Source organism: Myotis nattereri (assembly GCF_964212035.1).
Source record: "Myotis nattereri genome assembly, chromosome: 2".
Taxonomy (NCBI): Eukaryota; Metazoa; Chordata; class Mammalia; order Chiroptera; family Vespertilionidae; genus Myotis; species Myotis nattereri.
Window position 1 is genome coordinate 203030602 of NC_138076.1, and position 22601 is coordinate 203053202.

General features: G+C 44.2%; 1 protein-coding gene across 2 annotated transcripts in view; it reads right to left on the reverse strand.

Moving 5' to 3' along the window:
- Positions 1–7645: 7645 nt before the first annotated feature.
- The window catches only part of SLC41A2 (solute carrier family 41 member 2), a 79488-nt gene continuing 64532 nt past the window's right edge, over positions 7646–22601 (reverse strand). For both annotated transcript variants that reach the window (XM_081082916.1, XM_081082917.1), the window contains exon 11: positions 7646–9607. In XM_081082916.1, coding sequence (XP_080939042.1) covers positions 9422–9607 — 186 coding nt within the window. In that variant the 3' untranslated portion in view covers positions 7646–9421. The remainder of the gene's footprint in view (positions 9608–22601) is intronic.

A 22601-nucleotide genomic window follows, 5' to 3' on the forward strand; every position in this document is an offset into this window, starting at 1 on the left:
AGCAAAGTTGGGGCCTTTATTTGATGCCCCCCAATGTTCAGCGGTCCATAGTGAGGGGGCTGCCACAGTTCACCCAAGGTAGCCAGGAGGCCAGCATCTCCAATGACCCATTCTCTGAACCAGGGGTATGACTCCACCAAGGAGACCGGAAGCCCCTTAATGAGTGATTCAGTGGTTGTTGCAAAGTCACCCTGACGTGGCGAGGGGCCAGGGAGCTGATCAGCTGCATCCCAGGCTCTGCATTAGGACCATGAGGTGGCTGGCCCCACAGCTGACTCCATTAGTAGGGTCTCGGGGGACTTTAATGTGGGGTGGTGAGACATGCCGGCTAGGCCTTCAGGGCAGTGCCACTCGGACCTCACTTCCACCTGAATTCTTCCCACTTCTCCCTTCTCCCCGTGGTCTCTCCAACCTGCTCCTTTCCCCTTGAGCACACTGCCACTCATCCCTGTAGAAATACTAAGCTCACTAAGCTCTGCTCCTGCCTTGCAAATTTCACAGCCTGAGGACCGCTCCAGGTGGGTTGCAGTTTCTGTTGGCTCCATCACTGCCACTCATCCCTGTAGAAATACTAAGCTCACTAAGCTCTGCTCCTGCCTTGCAAATTTCACAGCCTGAGGACCGCTCCAGGTGGGTTGCAGTTTCTGTTGGCTCCATCAGGGGCAGCAGTGAGCACGGGTCTCGGTGACCACTGATGGGGACTTGTGGGGGTTGAGATGGAGACCAAGGGGTGTGGATAAAGTGGAGTTCTGAGGCCGTTTTCCTAAAATAAGATCTGAAATTATAGACCTGACCTTTCAGGGAGGATTCTTTTCCTTCCTGAGGCATGTACTCCTCCTTACCTGGGCTGTATTTGTGTCCTTGCATTAACTTCCCAGGAAACTTGATAACGTGGCTTCATTGTTTCTCTCTAATCCCTGGGTGGGGGTGGTGGAAGGCAATCCACAATAAGATCAAACTGCATATATCCTGATCTTTTTCACTTTATTGTGAGAATTTCACCCATGTCATTAAATATTTTTAGACAATATGACCAAATGTCATGATACGTATTTTATACCTATTTTGTAAATTATGTATCCTAATTTTTTAAACCAACCCTCTATTGTTGGACATTTAGTTGCTTTACAGTTTTTACTCATATCAATAACTGCTATGAATTTTCTCAGACACAAATCTCTGACCCGCTCACAGATAATGTACCGTGAGCTGCAAGGACCTTGCTTCATCCTTTGAACTCCCCTCAGTGCTGAGAGAAGGGGTTTCACAGATGAACTTCACGCATGGCCCAGGTCAGCTTTCACTGGGGCCTGTCAAACCTGCTCTCTAACACTAAGCGACATGAAATCACCAGATCATGCCACGTCCAATTAGCATCCGCCATGAGCTCTTCACTCTGTAAAGAGGCATCTTGTGTTTTGTCATATTCAATTTCTGAAATGCTATTAACAGAGACCATTAAGGTACTAGAGAATCAAAACACAAGTAATGATCTTTTAAAAACACTTTGCAATGAATGTATCATGCGTGTTGACTCATAGCTCCAGCAACAAAGTCCCCTATTCTAAGAATGTCCTTGTCAGAGGAACTACTGAACAGACTGCAGGCAGTACCCAGCATAAATTACTCTCCCTGTGCTCCTGGTGCCGATATACACCATCAAATGCAAATCATAGCATTGAGCGCAGGCTTGACAGCCAGGTACAAGCAGTATACATGTACCTGTGCACAAGGCATGTACACACACACGCACGCACGCTCATACACATTTATTCTATGTGTGATGGCAATGCCTCAATGATATGAAGATCAACTGCTGAGCTATCAAGAGAAGAAGACTGCCAAGACCAAGAATACTTAGATCCCGAAGCGACCTGACTACTGCCTTGGGGTGGAGAAACTTCTAGAAATCACCATTAAAGGCTATAGTTTTACCCCCGTGGGACTTGACTATCTGCCCAGCCCTGGGCCCAGAGTTGCTCCAGGAATACAACCCAACCGAGCTAGGTTGAATCCCAGGAGGAGTTCTGAAGCTGTTTCGAGTCTGTTTTACTGAATAAAACTCTCATTTTGATATGATGGGAAAAGAGGTTTGGCCAAACTCAATCTAAGCGTATCCTGCTTCCTAAACAACCTAGAGGCAACCGGAGAGTTACCATTGGAAAAATCATCCACGTATTCTTCACTTCTGAAAGTGCCTGCTTACAGTATTGCATAAAGTCTCAGACAAAGCTTGTTTTCTGGCCTATTCTTAGCAGCTGATAAAATGGCCTTTCGGGGGCCTTGCCTCTGATGTGCAGACTGGCGTGGTGTCACCTCAGAGGTGACCATCATCCCCTCTGCCTACTTCCCTTTGTGAGAGGGAGACACAGTCCAATTACCATGTGTCCCTGCCCTTACTTGGCCCCAGCAGATTGGATGTCAGGCCTGACATAAGTCAATTAGCTTTCCTGCCTGGAGGAGCTGGAATTGGTGGCTGACTGAGTGACCTAGCTGTGTTCCCCAAATAGCTTCAAGCGTGGCAGCCTTCTGGGTAATGTCTTCCTTTAATAGCCAATGAAGATTTCATGAGATGAGTAGAAAAGAGGAACTTATATATGTGTTGATTGTCCAGTAAATGCAAACAAAGATTCTTCACTGTGCCCAAGCACAATCTTTTTGTGTTATTGTCAAATGCACCATTCCTGGCTAATTTCTCCCACTGTTAGGATAAAGATAGCAGAACTGTGATTACTTGCAGCGCCCTGGCTCATCAGAACCTATTTGTACGGAAACTATAGATTTTCTGGCCTCTGCAGTTCCCTAACACCATTTAATCAATACCGTATATATTGTTGCTCATGTTACATCATGCATTTCGCAACCCCCCCCCCCAACTTCCAGCCCTCTCCCCCCTTGCCCCCTCCCTGACCGTGAATACTGGTTTCCAATGACTTTCTCAAAGGTTGTTACTGTGTTTTGTTATGAGAGCCAAAAGTGCTAATCTTACCTGAAAGTGTGTAGGAAAAGGTGAGGATAATTTTTCTGATCAGGTTAACTTTACCGTTTGGAATTCTATAGTGTGAATACAGACTAACACATTGCAACCATGAACTTCCAGGCTGTGGTTACTGCATTTCCAGATGTGATGTCTTTCAGTGTTGACTTCTTGCTGACAGATTCCAATGCTAGTCAGGTCCCTTAAACTTCCTTGTAAAACCCACTCATAGCAAGAAGACTCCTAAGTCAGGTTAACCAGCACCCCCACCCTTGAACCTGAACACCCTCAGTATCTGATCGTCTTCTTCATCCTCCACCCCCAAGCCATGTCTGATCACCCTGGCCTGTCTTTAGCCAAGAATCCTGTTAGGTCAGTGGTCGGCAAACTCATTAGTCAACAGAGCCAAATATCAACAGTACAACAATTGAAATTTCTTTTGAGAGCCTAGGGTACTCCTAATGCTTAGGAAGAGCCACACTCAAGGGGCCAAAGAGCCGCATGTGGCTCGCGAGCCGCAGTTTGCTGACCACGGTGTTAGGTCAGCTTAGCTAGAATGGCCTTTACCTCTGATGTTTCCTCATAGTAATTTTCCATGCACTCACCCCTACCCCGGTATTTGGCTATAATTCCCACTTGTCTACTCTGTATTTGGAGTTGAGCCCCATGTCTCTCCCCACTGCGAAATCCCATTGCAGTGGTCCCTATGCCTATCGTGACGGTCCTGAATAAAGTCCACCTCACCATCTTTAACAAGGGTCCTTGAATTTTTTTAACAAAAAAAAATTCTGCCTACCACACACACTGTCCTGTTGCCAGTGGGGAGGCTGGGCAAGGGGCCAGGAGCATAGTGAGAAGAATGGTCCCGTCCAGACAATGAATGGCTGTTCCTTGTCCAATGCAATTTAATACTGACCTGGGAGAGCATGACATCAACAAACCAACTGGCGGGAAGAGGGGACACCAATTGGAAGGGCCAATCGCAGAACAGTGGTCATTAGGACTTCCAAGGAGAAAGAAGTGGCCACCCGCCCCGAGGGCTGCCTGGCACGTGGCACAGAGCCTACAAGAGGGTAGGGAGACCTTCTTGGGTGGAACTGACAGGATGCACAGGGGAAAGGATGCCTGCCACCACCTTGCCACACTTGGATGCTAGACCAGAGACAACGCCGCCGTCAGAACGCTGACAACAGAGTCTGGGGCTACAGAGCAGGGGTTAGCTGTAGATTCGGTGGCCAAGAGCTCTGTGCTTGTCCTGACATGTCACCCCAAATCAACATGTCAGCACCATTCAGGAAACCTGTTAGTATTCTCACCAGTGAGAATGAGCAGCTTTCCATGTTGCCTTCTTGGAACTGGGGCCAGACATAAGTCCAGGGACTACCCCAAGGGCAGGAGTCTGACTTCCTGGGGGCATCTGTTTGACCCCACATGAGGTTGACCCCTAAAGGGGAGAAACAGGTACCAGGCATCTGGTTGACCCCACACAAGCCTGACCCCTAATTGAGAGGAGAGAAACAGGAACTGGGCGCACCATCTGCCTGGCTGGTCCCAGGCATCGGACAAAACGACCCGGGACGGTAGTTGCTTTTTGCAAACGGAGTCCATACAAGATCGGTTTCGGGTCGGGGCACGCTGCCCACAGGCCGCTGCTGATCCAGGTACTAGTCCCAGGTACCCGAGGGAGACTTAGAAATAAAATTTGAAGAATTCACTCTCAAACAGAGGTGTGTGAACTTTTTCTGCGTGCAACAGGCCAGACAGTGGATACTTTAGGCTTTGCAGGCTGTATGGTCTCTTTCTCAGTTCTGCCGTTGTAGAAGCCAGCAGCCAACGACAAATGTAACCAAACGGGCATAGCTGCATTCTAATAAAATTTTATTTACAGAAACAGGCAGTGAACTTGGATTTGGCCCGCTGGCTGGATCCCAACCATTGCATGTGGCAGAGGACCACGGGCAGAGGCGTCACTTACCTGGATCGAATGGTGCTAATAGTGGGACTACAGGACCGAATGATAAATGCACCTGTAATTGTGGTAGATATGCGCAGACTCCCCTCTACAGAGCTCTTATCATGGTAAACTTATCACTTACCACCAGCAATTGCATCTGATTCCCTACAGCCTTGCCAAGAGAATGTTTTATCCGATTTTGAATTTTTGCCAATTCGATAGTGAGAAATGGTATCTCAGTGTGATTTTAATTAGCATTTCTTTCCATCTGAGTAGTTCTGAGCATCTCTCTCGTTTTTTTTTAATGAACCATCTGTCTTGGGCTATTTTATTATTTTGTTATTGGCCTTTTTCTTCCTCATTTATATTAGTTCTTTACCTATTAAGATTAGCGCTTAATGTGTATGCTGCCATTGTTGGTATGGTAGTCTATGTATGTATCAATTAGGTCAAAGTGGTTGACAGCATTGTTCAAATGTCTGAGATACCGCATAGTCACTCAAGTGGAGCTGTCCAGCAAGCATTTGGAAATACACATCCAGAACTCGGGTGAGAGGCCTGGACTGGAGAAATGAGCTTGGGAATATTAGAAACAATGCGATGGGTTAGGTCACCTGGGGAGAAAAAGTAGAGAAGAGGTAATAAATACATCACAACGTTTAGAGATTGAGGAGGAACCACCACAGGACAGAGAAGGGGCCCCCAGGGGTGTAGAATATAAAGCAAAAGGCCAATGAGAATTCTTATTGAGAATTGATCACTGGACTCGCCAACATGGAGACTACAGATGACCTTGACAGGAATACTTTCAGTTGAGGGGTGGGGACAAAAGCCTGACATCTCGGAGAGCAAAGTGATTAGAGCGCTGGTGGTCGGTGAGGTCTGAAAGGTTGGCGACCGCTGGATTAGAGAAATACAGTCGGCTGCTAGACAGTTGAGGGTTAACTTGATGTCTGAGGTTATAAACTGAAGGGTCTGTCGGAGCAGCCATGAGTTTTTCACCAGCCACATTCAGCTGCTCCAGGGCAGGGAAAGCATCAGTGGAGAGCTACGTCTAACCAGAGCTGTCCAGTCACGATGAAGGTGGTAGTGGAGGATGTACGGATTGATGAGCCCAGGAATCTAAGCTGGAAAGTGAGAAGAGTGCTTCGAACAGAGAAAAAAGTGATAAAGCAATAGATTGGAGATCTAGGTATGGTCAAAGCCAATATATCATACTCATAACTACTAGATATATACACAGATCACCCCAGTCTCTTCTGGGTGAGTTCTACACAGGCTTCAATGTCCATGTAGTTTATTAAAAAAAAATACAACAGGATGGGTAAATATTTCTTCAATTTTATTCTTGAGTTTACAATAATTCAAGGATGAAAGATGCCCAGAATAAATGGGTAGACTATCATACCACAGATATATTATATGGCAAGGAAGCCCAAATACTGAAAGACTTTTTAAAATGTACTTCATTTGGCTACATCACTGATAGTCTCGATGCGGAATTTTTGATGTCTTCCAGAAGATACATTACCCTAAGCTCCCAATTTATCATGTTCTGAGAAATGATTTAAAAAAAAAAAAATGGTTGGTAACCAAGAATAAAAAAATGTTTTCAAAAAATTATCTCTGTGTAAATAAAGTGTCTGGTAGATTAGTGAAAGGAAGAAGTTTGGAAAGCAGGAATTTTTATATTGTATAAAAATACTGTGAATTCACATTATTTAAGACTGATAACAAATTATTTTTGTGGGTAAATAGGTCATCTTATCATTCGCATACTTATCTAAAGGCTTTCAGAAAACAGTACAATGTTTTAGAGGAATCTACATCCCTCTTATAAATTAATCCAGTTAATTGATGACTGATTTTTCCATGTTTTTATTTTTTTTTAATCACATTCCTTTTAGACGTTTTGTTGCTGTAACCAAGACTGAGAAAGGAGCTATAAATCACTCATCCTAGTTCTTTCTCAGCATCTACCTAGAATGACGGGATCTGGGAAGGGTGGTAGCAATGAAATGTTCTATGGAATAAGGCATTGTTCTCTTTATTCTACCGTTTTTATTTATCTGAGTTTTCCTGGCGCTTAGGAACATGAATAATTCACAGTTGGCTACACTTACCATCAAGACATTAAATGGAGGTCTCCCTGCCTGAAATCTAAAAGCAGCAGCAATGCTCTGTTCCATAGACAGCCCTGCTTCTCCATTGCTCTTCTCTCGGGTAATTAGGTAGGTACTCCTGGTGCATTGGGGGGAGGGGGGGGGACGGCAGGGTCATAGGAAGAGTACTGGCTCAGGAGATGGACACCTGATCTTTAGTCACAATTTGGTCACTTTGCAGCCGTGCAACCTGTAAAACGTAACTTCTCTGAGTTCCAGTTCTTTTGTTGTAATACAGAGAAAGACCCACCTGACCTATTTCACAGGCGCTGTCAATGTACTAGACTACAGGGGTTGATAGATGCTTTAAAAATGTGGTTTGCTGGCCCTGGCCGGTGTGGCTCAGTTGGTTGGATGTACACCAAAAGGTAGTGGGTTTGATTCCAAGTCAGGGCACATACCTAGTTGCGGGTTCAAGCAACCAACTGATGTTTCTCTCTCACATTGATGTTTCTCTCTCTCTCTCTCTTCCTTCCTCTAAAATCAATCTTTACAAACATGTGGCTTGCTGTTCACTATTTGATATTAAAAAATCAAAATAGAGAAATCATTGGGAAATATAAATGTTTATGAATCACATGGTGCAAATGTAAACAAGTAATTTACCAGTACTTTACAATAAAATCAAATAAATTATTTATGGATTTTTTAAAAATAAAAAAGTCTTTGCAGATAAATATTCGTCAGCTTAACTTAATCATTCTTTCTTTCATAAGAATGTTCACTATGTGACGTTATAACTCTCCAAAGGAGATATTCGATAATTCGCTCAGTTCTCTGCCTTAGAAGCTTCATTATAAGGCAGAAGAATGGAATAATTAAAGTTTTAAAATAAGCAATATATAACTCTAAACCATGGTCCCCTTATTTTAAAGAGTTTAATAGGAACACTTTCCCAATAGATGTATAAACAACCTACTGTTTATATAATATTAACACTAACTCACAACTAAGCCATGAAGATCAAAGCTAATGTGCATTTTTCTTCCCTTATCAACTAAATTATTAAATATCTGATGGTCTTAAAAATGAACAACATGTGATATAAAAATGCTCACCTATTGAATGAATAAATGTTGGTTACGTGTTTGGAATATAGATCAGAGATTAGAAACTGAGATATAGCAGTGTGTATGACAGGGTCCCCTGTAGCAATGAGCCTGAACAAACAGATGACATGTACAGGCATAAGAAACCACTGAAGTAACCCACCAACTTCTCTCTTAAAATGGCGCACCTCAAAATATCAACGGACTTCTCCAGAAGAACCAATTCATCACCTGCCCATTCTAAATCTTCTATGTTAAATGGCACAGTGGTTTTAATAAGAAACAATTATCATGTAGGTAAGAAATACTACATTCAGGACAGTAACAAAATTTTTGGACCAAATGACAAAAGTATGTCAATAAAGTGTATTTAAGAATAACTATATAATGCTAACATTCTAACAGCACTATGATCTTTGATAATAACAAGCCAAGATTCAGTTCTCCATCAAAAATTTCTCTCCTCTTTCTCTCTCTCTCTCTCTCACACACACACACACACACACACACACACACACTTTCTCGTCTCTACAAATGCAGCTTGGATTATTTCCTGTTCTTAACTATTAAGTCTTCTGAACAAGATCGACATTCTTTCAACAAATCAATGATCAAAAATGACCCACTGCTTTCATGAAAGATCTCTCAAGGTCATTCTGTGTTTCAAGGGCAGCCTGCCAAGGACTTGCAGAGGTGAAATTGAATTAGCATTGGCACAGGGAAATTCATAGCAGCAGGTCAAAGTCCATTTATCTTATGCTCAGCAGAACCTATTTAGGTCAGGTGAGGAGTAAGTAATTGGCAAATTGTTCCTCATCTAGCAGAGAGGCGGGTATAGTTAAAAACTATTGAAAAGCGTGGTTGGGCCCCTTTCATTCTATGGATGGTATGCGGTAGGCACCACACATCTGTGAGACAAGAGAGGTTAAACTAGAACTCTCCCCTAAACTGGCATTATAGGTTAAACAATAATCAAGTACATTTCTGCTGTGTCTGTGGTTTTAAAATGATTCACTGTAAACATCCTATAGGCTTTCCTACTTCATTAACTTCGGAGATTGAGCTTGATTCTATGTCTGTGTGAAATTAGCATAAATACTGTTCATTCTGGTTCGACACAAATTCCTTTAAAAAACGTTAAGGCCATTTAATGGAATCAGGGCCAAGTGCAGAGTGCCCCGACTGAAGTCAAACGACTGATTTACGATTTTTGAAAAAGCCATTGGCGGTTATCTTGCGTTTTCCTTCTCGGTAACTTGAGAGCAGTTTGTAGGATTAATTAGTCTCCAACATCTCCATCTCGATCTCCAATAAGCCAAAGAAAATGAAAACTTAAGGCTAACAACGCTGTCCCAAGAAGGTCCCCCAGTGCCGTTAGGTAGGGGATGGAGAAGCTGTCCGGGTCCTTTCCCTTCCTCCAGAAGTGACGGACCATCCAGTCAGCGATCCACAGCAAGGTAAATACCTACAAGAGAACACCAGCGATTACTCCTGTGGCCTGGACATTCCCAGTCTGGTGAACATGACCATGAGTCTAAACTACTGCTTTCAAAAAGTTAACAGCATGCATCTCAGAACCATGCTTGAAAAGAAGAAATAGCTCATTGACAGGAAGATTTTCTTTTCACAAGAATACATTTCATTATTTCTGTGATAAAATTCTTCTTCAACATTTCACATGTATCTTCTCATTTTCTTCTAGACTCCCAATTACCACAATCATCCTTATAGTTAATAGAACTGTGCAACTGCCAAATCACTGGTTTGTTTCAACTTTTTTCTATATGATAATCCTGTGACGTAGGAAGAAGATACATGAAGAAGAATATAAATATTACAATTAGGAATCATTTAATTCCTAAATGATTGAAATAAAGATGGAGAACTGACCATTCATTTATTAATTACTAGAGGCCCAGTGCACGGAATTCGTGCACTCGATTGGGGGGTCCCTCAGCCCAGCCTGTGCCCTCTCGCAGTCTGGGAGCCCTTGGGGGATGTCCGACTGATGGCTCAGGCCTGCCCCCGCCAGAAGCAGGCTTAAGCTGTCAGTCAGACATCCTTAGCACTGCCACGGGGGCTGGAGAGGCTCCCAACACAGCTGCTGTGCTCACCAACCGTGATCCCGGCTTCTGGTGGAGCAGTGCTCCCTCTTGGGAGCACAATGACCACCAGGGGGCAGCTTCTGCATTGAGAGTCTGTCCCGTGTTGGTCAGTACACATCATAGCAACTGGTCGTTCTGCCGTCGGGCCGAAACTGGCTCTCCAACATCCCTCAACGGGTCCCAGATTGTGAGGGGGCACAGGCCAGGCTGAGGGACCCCACTGGCGCACAATCAGGGCGGGGAGGGACACTGGAGGTTGGCCAACTGGGGAGGGACCATGGGAGTGCTCCAGGGTGTGTCTGGCCCATCTCTCTCAGTCCTAAAATTGGCCGGACCCCAGCAGCAAGCAACTGACCAGTTGGGGCATCTGTCCCTGGTGGTCGGTGCACATCATAGTGACTGGTCGACCAGTCGACTATCTGCCCCCTGGTAGTTAGTGCATGTCATAGGGAGTGGTTGAGTGGCCTTAGCATATCATTAGCATATTATGCTTTGATTGGTTGAACGGACGATGGGACGCCAGGACAACCAGACACTTAGCATATTAGGCTTTTATTATATAGGATAAGGCCATTGGTGGCTTGCAGAAGAAAATTTCATGGTGAGAACAATGAACAGAAGGTAAGAGCATTGAGGAATGACCTGTCTATATAAATACAGATGTAGACAGTGTGTCGTTATTTTAAGTGACTATTCAAATACTAAGGTAATCATGTGTTTTCTAGGATATCGGGAATACAGGGGTGGGCAAAAGTAGGTTTACAGTTGTGAGTACACAGGTAAACAGTTTATTCCTGTATTATGATTTATTTTGTAGTATTTATTTGTGTTACAACTATACACCTACTTTTGTGCATCCCTGGAAAAAGACCTCTGTGATGCTTTGAGTTTGGGAATCAGATAAATGGTTTATTTTGTTTTGTTTTGTTTTGTTTGTTGTTGTTGTTGTGTGTGTGTGTGTGTGTGTGTGTGTGTTTATCCATTTAGAGTGGAAGGATTCTGAGATTTTCAAACTCCTGAAGGGTCAAGGGGACTTAAGATTAGAGAGGTTAACGTTCACTGGTTAGGGACAAGCCGTCAAGTACAGTGGATTACTGAAGAGCACTTTTCTAGCCCTAGTGGTTTGGCTCAGTGTTTCCTTAGAATATTGTGAATAATGAATTATTTAAAATGGCATTAAGTAGCAGGTACATAACGCAACATGTTTTATTTTAAAACTAAATGGTTATTTCAGAAATGCATGCTTTTCACAGTGAAAACACCTCAAAAATCAAAGTAAGAGTAAGCTGTGTTTTCTTTCACATCATCTGTTTGTTCTTTATGGAATATGCATAACCTTTTAGAGGTAAATATACCTTCTGGAAAGGCAGTTTTGTAGCCCCAGCTAACTGTGCACCTTCTAGCTGTGTTACTTGGAATTTAAATAAATATGTAAAGTACAAGAATATATATTTGCTCTGGACAATAGTGGTTCTCTTGGCCAGCACCTTCTCTGAGGTAGAATCAGCATTCCCAGGTGCTAGTCTCCTCTCCATGCCCCAACTAACGGCCAGTAACAAATAGCCTTGTGTACTGTGTGAAGGAAGATGATTTCTTTGGGAGAGGAATGCTTAGAAATATGAAACAAATAAACACCAGAAAGAGCTCATTAGCACAGTACTTCCCAACCCCTAACTTACAAAGGCTGAATTCATTTCCCCTATAAAAATATGCTTCCCTAATCCAGTTTCCAGACTGGAAATTTTATGCACTAAAGTCTAATATTTAAATGTCTGTTAAGAAGAATTTAGGATTACCAGTCAACAGGAAGTCAATCTCCTGATATTCAGACAAAAGCATCTTTGCTTTGGTCTGAACTATGTTTGCAAGGTGGCAGGTGGGGGAAGGTGAGACAAGAAGGGACCTGATTTGGAGGAGGAGCCCATAATATTCGCCCAACTGCCCCAGAGGCCCATGGCACAAAAATAGCTAAGACCTTCTGTCCAAAAGAAACTCGCAGAATGTGTTCGAGGACACACATATTCATAGCCTTGATTTTTAATAGAAAAAAATATAAATAACCTGAAAGTCCAATAGAAGAAGAATGGGTAAATAAATTATGGAATATTCATACAATAGAATATTATATTGTACACTTCCCTACAATGCTAAGATCAGGAGTCTGCTCTGCCTAGAGACATTTTGCCTGATCCCAGCATAACTCCTTTACAATAGCAATGAATTCAACTGTGTCTTTTTATTTCTGACACAGAATGATGGTTTCATCATCCTTTGACATCTTTAAGAATCCCTTTTAATGAATGCAAACCTGTCTCGTTTTACTACATTTCCCTAGATGGCACAAAAACAATTTAGATTCGTTTTGTTAGTCAGGACTAACATGGCTATTTCGTTTTAAAATTAAAAAGTGGTATGGCGCTAAATATTTACTTTTTTAAATAACTAAAAATTTTAAGTTATAGAATCATTCAGGCCAGTCCTTTGGGAGTGAATATTCTGGGTCACAATCAACCAAGATTTTATTCTGAAAAATTTGAGGAATGGTTTTTTCCATTAGCGCTTGCACACAGCTATGCCATAAGATTTTTTGGTAGGTGATGTGAAAATTCCTCTAAGTCATGTCTGCAATCTCAGCAGGGCTCAGGGGAACGGCCTACACAGCACACTAGAAAAAGATGGCTCAGCTTCCCTGATCCTATCTTCTTCTTATTCAGACTCGACAGGCTGAAAAGAGCTCCACTTCTCAATGACTTGCTCCACGGGATGCAGGATGCTGTGCCTCTAATGAGGCAGGGCAGTCATTGCATCTTCTATGCAGAACTGCCTGGAGCCCCAGCATACCTCTCTAGCGAATTAATCACAGGAGACCTCTCAATTTTAAGACCCTGCCATCTAAGCTATAATAGCATAATCACTTTATTATATCACACAAATGCAATCACATAGCTAAAAAGGAATCTCAAAAATTCACCTAATATTTCAATTTCCTACCTTCAGGTAACCATATGAATCAACTCCCAAAGTTAAAAGTGAAAAAAGTATTAGAACTGGAGACCCTCCCCTCACTTTTCCTTTATCATTCTCTTCACACTTTTCTCTCAACCCAAGCTAACAGACAGAAACCAATTAGAAGGCAGAGGCAGAGCAGTCACACAGAAAGAATAAAGAGATCCCTGCTTTCCAGATGGAATCTGGCAGATTTAAATCCTGAGGAGCGAAAAAAGAATGTGAGTGAGGTCAGTCAGGCAAACTGTTAAAATCCCCTAGTCGGTCAGCTCTTTGCTTTCAGGTGCCACCTGGGAATTGGATTTGGGTTAAGTATCGAAATATAAAATATATAACCACACCACTTAATGAGGACCTACTATGTGCCAGGTACTTATAACTACTGTGCAACGATAAATCATTGCCCTCATTTTATAGGGAAGAGCAAGAAGACCCCAAAGAATTAAATAACTTGCCCAACAAGGCTAAGCCAATAAGGCTAAGCTGCCAAGCTCAGCTACTGGGTGCTTATTCTGGGGTTCCACTTACTGTCATGTTGCCACTTCTTCCTTACTTAGAAGAATGACTCCAAGGAATGGGCTATCAGAGGCATGGTAGGGATTCTTAATGCTAGAATCCACAGGGTTTAATCCTCTCACTGACACCGTAAGAGACTCATTGCCCAGTAATCCACAGCTACTATGATGATGATGATAAAATACTGAAACAATAACAGCACTTCAGATGCATTATCTCTTTTTTTCCTTATAAAAAGCTGCTGAGGTAGGTCTATTCTTAGTCTCCTTTTACAGATGAGAAAACACAGTCCCTGAGAGGTTGCCTTGCCCAAACTGCCACAGGTGGTGAGTGGCGTCAAGCAGAGCCCAAGCCCTTACGCACTATCCCCACTGCATCAGAGGAAATGTATCAGATCTCTCAGGTTTGCTGGGAGTGGGGAAAGTGCTGAAAATTATCATTCTACAGAATAAGCTACACTCTTTATTCTGGTCTTTAAGACCTTTCAGGATCTTGCCTATAGTTTTCAATTTTATTTTCCATCACTTCCTTTCATAAGCCCTGTGCTTCAGAAATTCTAACTATCTATCCTATCTAATAAAAGAGAAACATGGTAATTAGCATACGACCGCTACCCTTCCCATTGGCTAATCAGGGAAATATGCAAATTAACTGCCAGCCAAGATGGCGGCCGGCAGCCAGGCAGCTTAAAGCGAACATGAGGCTTGCTTGCTTCAGTGACGGAGGACTCCAACGTTCCCCGCCTGCCGCTGCCGGCCTCTGAGCTGCAACTCTAAGCAACTATGTTACAAATATAGAAGCTAAACAAAACCACAGAAACCTGTTTTAGTCGGCTGGGCTTCAGCCAGCAGGATCACAACATTGTTTCAAATACAGAAGGTAAACAAAGGCCAGAAACCTGCTTTCAGCAGCAGAGGCCTAAAAGCTGGAGCCTCAGAGCTAAAGCTGGCCCAGAATAAAAAAAAGAAAGAAAAAAAGGAGCGGTTGGGAGCTTCAGTCACTTGCCAGCCTGAAAATAGCCCTCAGCCCCTCACCCAGACTGGCCAGGCACCCCAGTGGGGACCCCCACCCTGAAGGGTGTGTGACCAGCTGCAAACAGCCCTCAGCCCCTCACCCAGGCTGGCCAGGCACCCCAGTGGGGACCCCCACCCTGATCCGGGACACCCTTCAGGGCAAACCAGCCGGCCCCCACCCGTGCACCTGGCCTCTATCCTATATAGTAAAAGGGTAATATGCCTCCCAGCACTAGGATCAGCGGAGCCGCGAGGCCTCCCGGCACCGGGATCAGCGTGACAGGGGGCAGCGCCCAAACCCCCTGATCGCCCTGCGGCTCTGTGTATGACAGGGGGCGGGGCCACAACCCCCTGATCGGCCCTGCTCTGTGTGTGACAGGGTGCAGCGCCCCAACCCCGCCCCCCCATGGGCCCTGCTCTGTGTGTGACGGGGTTGAGACATAACCTCCCCATCAGCCCTGCCCTGAGTGTGACAGGGTGCGGTGCCCCAACCCCCTGATCCGCCCTGCTCTGTGCGTGACAGGGGGGAGCTCCCCAACCCCCTGATGGGCCCTGCTCTGTGAGTGACAGGGGGGAGCTCCCTAACCCCCTGACTGGCCCTGCTCTGTGCGTGACAGGGGGTGGCGCCACAACCTGCCCATCGACCCTGCCTTGAGTGTGACAGGGCGGTGCCCCAACCCCCCAATCGGCCCTACCCTGAGCGTGACTGAGAGTGGCAATGCAACCTCCCGATCCGCCCTGCTCTGTGCATGACAGGGGCGGCACCCCAACTCCCCAATCAGCCCTGCTCTGAGCCCGACCAGGGGCTGCACCTAGGGATTGGGCCTGCCCTCTGCTACCCGGGAGCGGGCCTAAGCCAGCAGGTCATTATCTCCCGAGGGGTCCCAGACTGCAAGAGGGCACAGGCCGGGCTGAGGGACCCCCCCTTCCCCCCGAGTGCACAAGTTTTTGTGCACCGGGCCTCTAGTATATATATAAAAGCCTAATATGCAGTGTCCCCTTGGGAGTTCGACCAGGAGACTGGGAGTTCGATTGCTTGCTATGACATGCACTGACCACCAAGGGGAAGCGCAGAGTGAAGGAAAGCCCTGGCTGGCAGCTGGGGAAAGGAGGCCCCAGTTGGCAGCTGGTAGGCCCTGATCAGCCCTGATTGCCAGCCAGGCCTAGGGACCCTACCCGTGCACCAATTTCATGCACCGGGCCTCTAGTTTTCTACAAATACCCTGCATTTTCTCATTTACTTAAGGCTACTCCCTTCTGTTGAAATGGCATTTCCTATAGATTCCACAGACTCTTATGCACTACAAAACGTCCCTGTTCCCAAAGAAAGAAGCTCTCCCAGGACTAAGCTTCCACAGCACTCTGTCCTCCTCCTCTCAGGACACCCGGGACATATTTATGTCCTTGACTGGGTTCCTACTTGACTCCAGTAGACATTGTTTCTGTGCAAACTCTGTGAAAAGATCTAATGAAATCAAAGATACAGCTTCAAGCCTATGGAAGTTGCCATCCTGAAAACTATGACCCTCACTAAGGGCTAAACAAAGTGCCCAAGTTATTCTTGTAAACACAGGAGTGTAGACTGGAGCCAGGCTCCATCACACGTCTGGCTCTGGGTACATCACTTAACTTCTCTCCACGCCAAATGCCGCGTCTGTGTTGGGAACTCATAGTGTAACTCAGCTCCTGGGCTGTTGTGAGACTCAGCCAGTTCCTACCTGCAAAGTGACTAGAACAATGCTCGGCTCACAATAAATGCTCCATAAACAGTTGCTACTATAATTTTTGAAATCTGTATGTATGTAGATGAAAAGTGGCGCAGATTACCAAGCCTTAAGAAAAGAACTGCCAGAGATGAAAATCTTTCAGAAAGAACAACTTAGGTGAAAAGGAGAAAAACTGGCTTATGTATTAGAGAACCAGTATTCTTTTCCTCTCAAAAGTCACAGGTCAGAAAGAGATACAACTGATCCCAACAAAGTACCCAGTCGAATCATGGCAAAACAAGTTGATTATAGACTTCCAGGTAAATTACAGAGGTACTGGGATTACAGCGTATACCTGGGAACCCCAGGGAGTCTGTTTTAGGCCAAACAAAATTCAAAAATAGATAGCTTCTACATTTAAAAACAGACCAATTCAGAATGATCTATTTAGACTTGGAATATAATTTTTCAGGAAAACAATGTTTTATGTATTGCCTGGGTTCTCTGGCTAACCATCAAAGGCAATTTAACTTAATATTACTTTAGTAGTAATTACAGATTTTAACATTAACATACTGTTTCAGTTACCAGACTATTTTAATTTTAACACATATTACTAATACATACAACAATGCTTTGCAACAAATCATATTTATTATGGGAGTGGGAATTCACAAAATCATACGTTATGAATGCAGGAGGGGATTTGCATGACAGCGAGGGCCACTATACTTCCTGGTGTGCCCAGGATAGTAACGGTTTATACTTGTCGCTCTAATATTTTTTAATATAAATATATTTTAAATGTATTTTTTATTAATTTCAGAGAGGAAGGGAGAGGGAGAGACAGAAACATCGATGATGAGAGAATCATTGATCGGCTGCCCCCTGGTCGCCCCTTCCTGGGGATGGAGACTGCAACCCGGGCATGTGTTCTGACAGGGAATCGAACCTCGACCTCCTGGTTCATAGGTTGGTGCTCAACCACTGAGCCACACTGGCCAGGCTGTTGTTTTAGTTATTAACAGCTCCCTTTCATTCTCAAGGGCCCTGGTTTGGATGAAAATTACAGGTTACCTTCGTGATACTCACCCTTAAAATACAAGTGAGGAAAGCAAGCCACAGGACAGTGCTGAGACTTAGCCGGGGCCACAGAGCTAAGTGACCAGAACCAGAACCAGAACCAGTTGTTCCCAGTCCAGGAGTCTCCCTATCATCCTGCACAGACTCTGCAGGAGCAAGACCTGGGTGACGCCTGCCATGGGGACCAGCAGAACACGGCAAATGTGAAGTCTATGGGAGGAAGTCTCTGGCCCTCCCAGTGGGACTTTATGGGGTCAGGAACTGAAAGCTGACAGATTCAGGGGATCTTGCTTATGTACCCCCTTGTGCCCACTTGTGGCTTCTTGTCCACCACCCCTCCACCAGTATGGGGCAGATGATGGGGGAAATAAGGAATTCCGTCTTGGCCGTGTTAGGTTTGGGATGCCTTTTCAACATTTAACTGGAGATACCAATTTGGGAGACAGCAGGGAAAGGGCAGTGTCTGAAGCTCAGGTCGCTCATCACAAGAGCAAGAAGAGTGCTGCACAGTCGGAGAGCACAGACAGGGCCGAGGAAGGGTGGGTGGTGTGGAGATGAGAAGCCTCAGGGCACTGAATAACCTGCCCCAATAATGAGGGAGAGAATAATAATGCCGAGGACAATAATGAGGATTAACTGCAGCTCCCGCCGTTATTGGAAACTTATTATGTTCCAGGAACTCTACCAAGCACTTTATACACATTAGCTTATCCTCTGAGGCCAGAGAGGTTATGAAACTTAACTAAGGACACAAAATAAGAAACAGAGCAGAAATGCAAGCTCCGGCCTCACGCAAGAGAGCTCTGATCTTTCTCCAATGTTCTGCGCACTGGGGTCTTAGTTTCCCTCTTCTTTCCTCTGCATGTGATGACAGATAGTCTGGCTTATAGAGATTTGTCTTCTTTGGAAACATTAATTTTTATGTTTCCATAATTAAAATAATTACACAGAACCATGTGACTGTGACTTCAGAAGAGGTTGTCAATGCCTGTTATTTAGCTTATTTTTCAATTACACGTTCGTCAATGCTGCTTTTCGCGAGTATGTAGGCCATATTTCTGCCCCAAGCATGTTCTACTAGAGGAGAAATGGAAGATGTTTGCTCTTAATTTGCACTGTTTGTATTGTGGCCACGTTCATACCACAAACCACATGTTTTAAAACGACCATGAACTGTTATTTGGAAAACAGAAACACTTCTTAGAAATTCATTAATCCGTATTAACCAATACCCTATTTCATTACGCAGGGCGTTCATGTTCACGTTTAAAGTGGGCTTGGGATTTGCTGAGAACAATTTTTCTTGAGAGTACAAACCTTTTGGGAGAGATGAGATGGTGCAATTGACACGTAAGCATAAAATTCAACAAGTATTGCTTAGTCATAAAATTTGAGGAGGCATCTGTTTTTAAAATTATATTAACAAAAAGTATAAGTATTGTCCTAACCAGTTTGGCTCAGTGGATAGAGCGTCCACCTGCGGACTGAAGGGTCCCGGGTTCGATTCCGGTCAAGGGCATGTACCTTAGTTGTGGGCAACATCCCCAGTGGGGGGTGTGCAGGAGGCAGCTGATCGATGTTTCTCTCTCATCGATGTTTCTAATTCTCTATCCCTCTCCCTTCCTCTCTGTAAAAAAATCAACAAAAATATATATTTTTAAAAAGTATAAGTATTATTATTTTGTTAAGAGTAGTTTCCAGTAACCATATTTTTACTACATGACCCTGCTCCCTGGCAATGCCCCCCGCCCCCCCGGACTAGGAATGGCTACGGGGCCAAGATTGGACCATTCATATCTGAGCTTTCACAGTTGAAACTGGATGTGAAAAAGCAGGCTACTGTCCCCATGAATGAAAGGCATGCAACGATGGGAACTTTTGCCCCAGAAGTGCAATGCAGACAACAGAGAAAGGAGCCAGTGAAGACGGAAGATTATGCATCTTAAAGGAGCCTGAGAGTCATGATGGGGAGGCCCAATGCTTTCTAGATCTCCACCTCTGTCCCCACGAATGGTGGGAGTGTCTTCCTCCCCCTCCAATTCCACATCTAGTTTTATATTTCTTGATAAAGTCCCATTTTTGTGTAAGCAAGTGCCAGCAGGTTTCTGTGACTTGAATTCCAAAGAGCATTGATTAAGATATCCATTGTTTTACAATATATGTATAAAAACACTTGGATGTTTGTTTTATTATGATGATAAATGAATTTTTCTTTGCTATGGTAACAATAAATAAAGGAATTAATTTTTAAAAAGAGTTTCATATATATTGTTATTAGTTCAAGTTTCTCATCAGCTGTAATGTATACTCCAATCTCACCCAAGAAATCTTCTAAAGAACGAAAGCCAGGCACAAGCACCAAGTTTGATTCTGAAGTGACAGGGGAAGAAGACTCTAAGGAGGTAAGTCTTAGGCTCTTTCTAGCTGTTTCATTCATTTAATTCTAATCTCCCACGGCTAAGAGAGGGTCCTAAGTGGCAGGGACACAGTCTCTCATTTCTTCTGCACAGTGGTGAGCACAGTACTTGGAAGACTGTATGTATTACATAGTTGATGAAATCGTGATAGTTACAACTCTCAACTTTACATACTGAAAATTTGTTATCATTCCACCGTTTAAAAGAAACATTCTGTCTCTCCCACATGAAAAAAACAGATATGCCAGGAGCGACGGTTTTCTACAACCAAACTTTCACAGTGAGTCGCTCACGACTACTAGAATTCTGGTGCTACTAGAATTCTGTAGAGTTTGTGGTAACCTAATTTTCTGTAGGAAGCCATCAGTAGCTAAAACAGGCAACTAAAAATTTCATTTAGAGATGGTTTGCACTGTTGACCAATTTTATTAAACACTTTGTTGGAATACAATAGGCATCTAGGGCTAGAAAAGTCTCATTGTTCTTTTCCCATTTAGACTTTTTAGCAGAAAAAAAATGTCAATATACTCCTCTTTTGGCCTTTTGTAGGGTATGTGACCCAAACTCTATGTTAGGATGTAAAAAAGGCCTCTCTTTTTCTTTGCTGTAGCCTTCCACAATTTATGCAAAGCACCTGGTAATTAAATACCAAGATTGTTAGCTCCTCTGGTTCAAAGGGCCCCTCTGTTCAAACTGGGGGATAAGATAAGCTACTCTCAAGGCTGCATTTTTACATACATACCCCTCCTCCCTGCTGGTTTACAACCCAGGGATAATTAGTAGAAAGTTCCCTAACCCCCCCCAACCCCCACCCCCCACCCCCACCCCGGCTCCTCTTTTTGAACTCTTCATAACTTTTGCTCTAATAATGTTTTATAGACCTTGGAAAAGTACTGTAAAAAGATAAGACACCTCCCCAGGACATCTGCCCAAACTGTCCTAAAGAACTAACAAAGACAATCCCCCAGATGTCTGCTCAATTTCACCTAGCAACAGCAGTAGCCCCCAAATCACCCTCCTTTCCTTGTCCAAGCCTTTAAAAGAAACAGCAGCTTTTTTGTTCTTTGCCTTTTGTATTGATTAGCAATGCACTGGCCCTTTCCCTTCGGGGAAAGTAAAAATAAACTTTCTTTCTGCATCTATCTGTTCTTTTAGCTGTGAATTCTTTCACAGCCTGTCACTGGCCCAAAAAAACCCTAACACTCTATGCTTTTGCTTTTCACAAAGGAAGGCTTTCTAATACAAAGGGGAACAAGTAGGGGCTTTAAATAAAATAGGGAAATGAATCACAATGTACTGCTGTTCCGTCTTGGGTAGAGAGATTGCCAGTCTGTGTATCTGACTGATAGTTATCTTTGACCCTTCTCAGGTTTATTATGCAGTCAAGGTACTCCATCCTTGAAAAAGACGGTAGGGGATAAGGCAAGAATGAATTAGAGACAGAAAGCCCTGAAGAAGATACTCCCTTCTGTACATCTTAGAAGGAAACCCAGCAAGGTCCGTCACAGCCTGGAATTCCATATTATGCTTTTCATTTCACAAACTAGCAGGTTTTAAGCAGTCAGTGGAGCACCTGAACGAGTAAGATGTGAAGGCAGAGGAAATCACTGCACAGAGAGAAAGAACCCAGGTGCCCCTGAGTTTGTAGAAGAAAGTACACTCTGGTTCTAGCACATCAAAGTTGTAGCTTCAATGGGCTAATTTGATATAGATGAAAAATTGTGTTCTAAGGTCAACAATTATACCCTTAACCACAGCTAGCAGCTTCATACTAAGTAAATGCTCACTGATGACACAAAAGGTGTAACGGGCAATATAGGATGGTGAAGTTTGGTGCCAACCCATCCCTACTACTGAAAAAGTAACTCAACATGTAATGTGATTGATCAGGAATGCCATTCACACATTACTCTGGCCTTGACATATTTCAACTACTCCGATTGTTCTTGGGCACTGGGCAAGAACATGAGGAAGACAACAATCCATCCCATCTACATCCATGGTTCAATGGCCTTAACATCACAAAACAAAGGCACATTTGTTAGGTTCCTTTTAATTGCAAGACCCATAATAAATACCTGAACAACATAATTTGCGACATAATGGAGTCCATCCTATATAATAAAAGGGTAATATGCAAACTGACCCTAACAGCAGAACGACTAGGAATGACTGGTCACTATGACACACACTGACCACCAGGGGGCAGACGCTCAATGCAGGAGCTGCCCCCTGGTGGTCAGTGCCCTCCCACAGGGGGAGCTCTTTTCAGCCACAAGCCTGGCGGATGGCTGCCAGTACAGCGGTGGTGGTGGGAGCCTCTCCTGCCTCCTCAGCAGCGCTAAGGATGTCTGACTACAGCTTAGGCCTGCTTCCCGCTGGCAAGTGGACATCCCCCGAGGGCTCCCGGGCTGCCAGAGGGATGTCTGACTGCCAGCTTAGGCCTGATCCCCCAGGGAGTGGGCCTAAGCTAGCAGGTAGACATTCCCCGAGGGATCCCAGATTGCGAGAGGGCACAGGCCGGGCTGTGGGACCCCCCCCCCCCGAGTGCACAAATTTTGTGCACCAGGCCTCTAGTGTGTAAATAAGACACAAACTAAACCATTCCAAGTC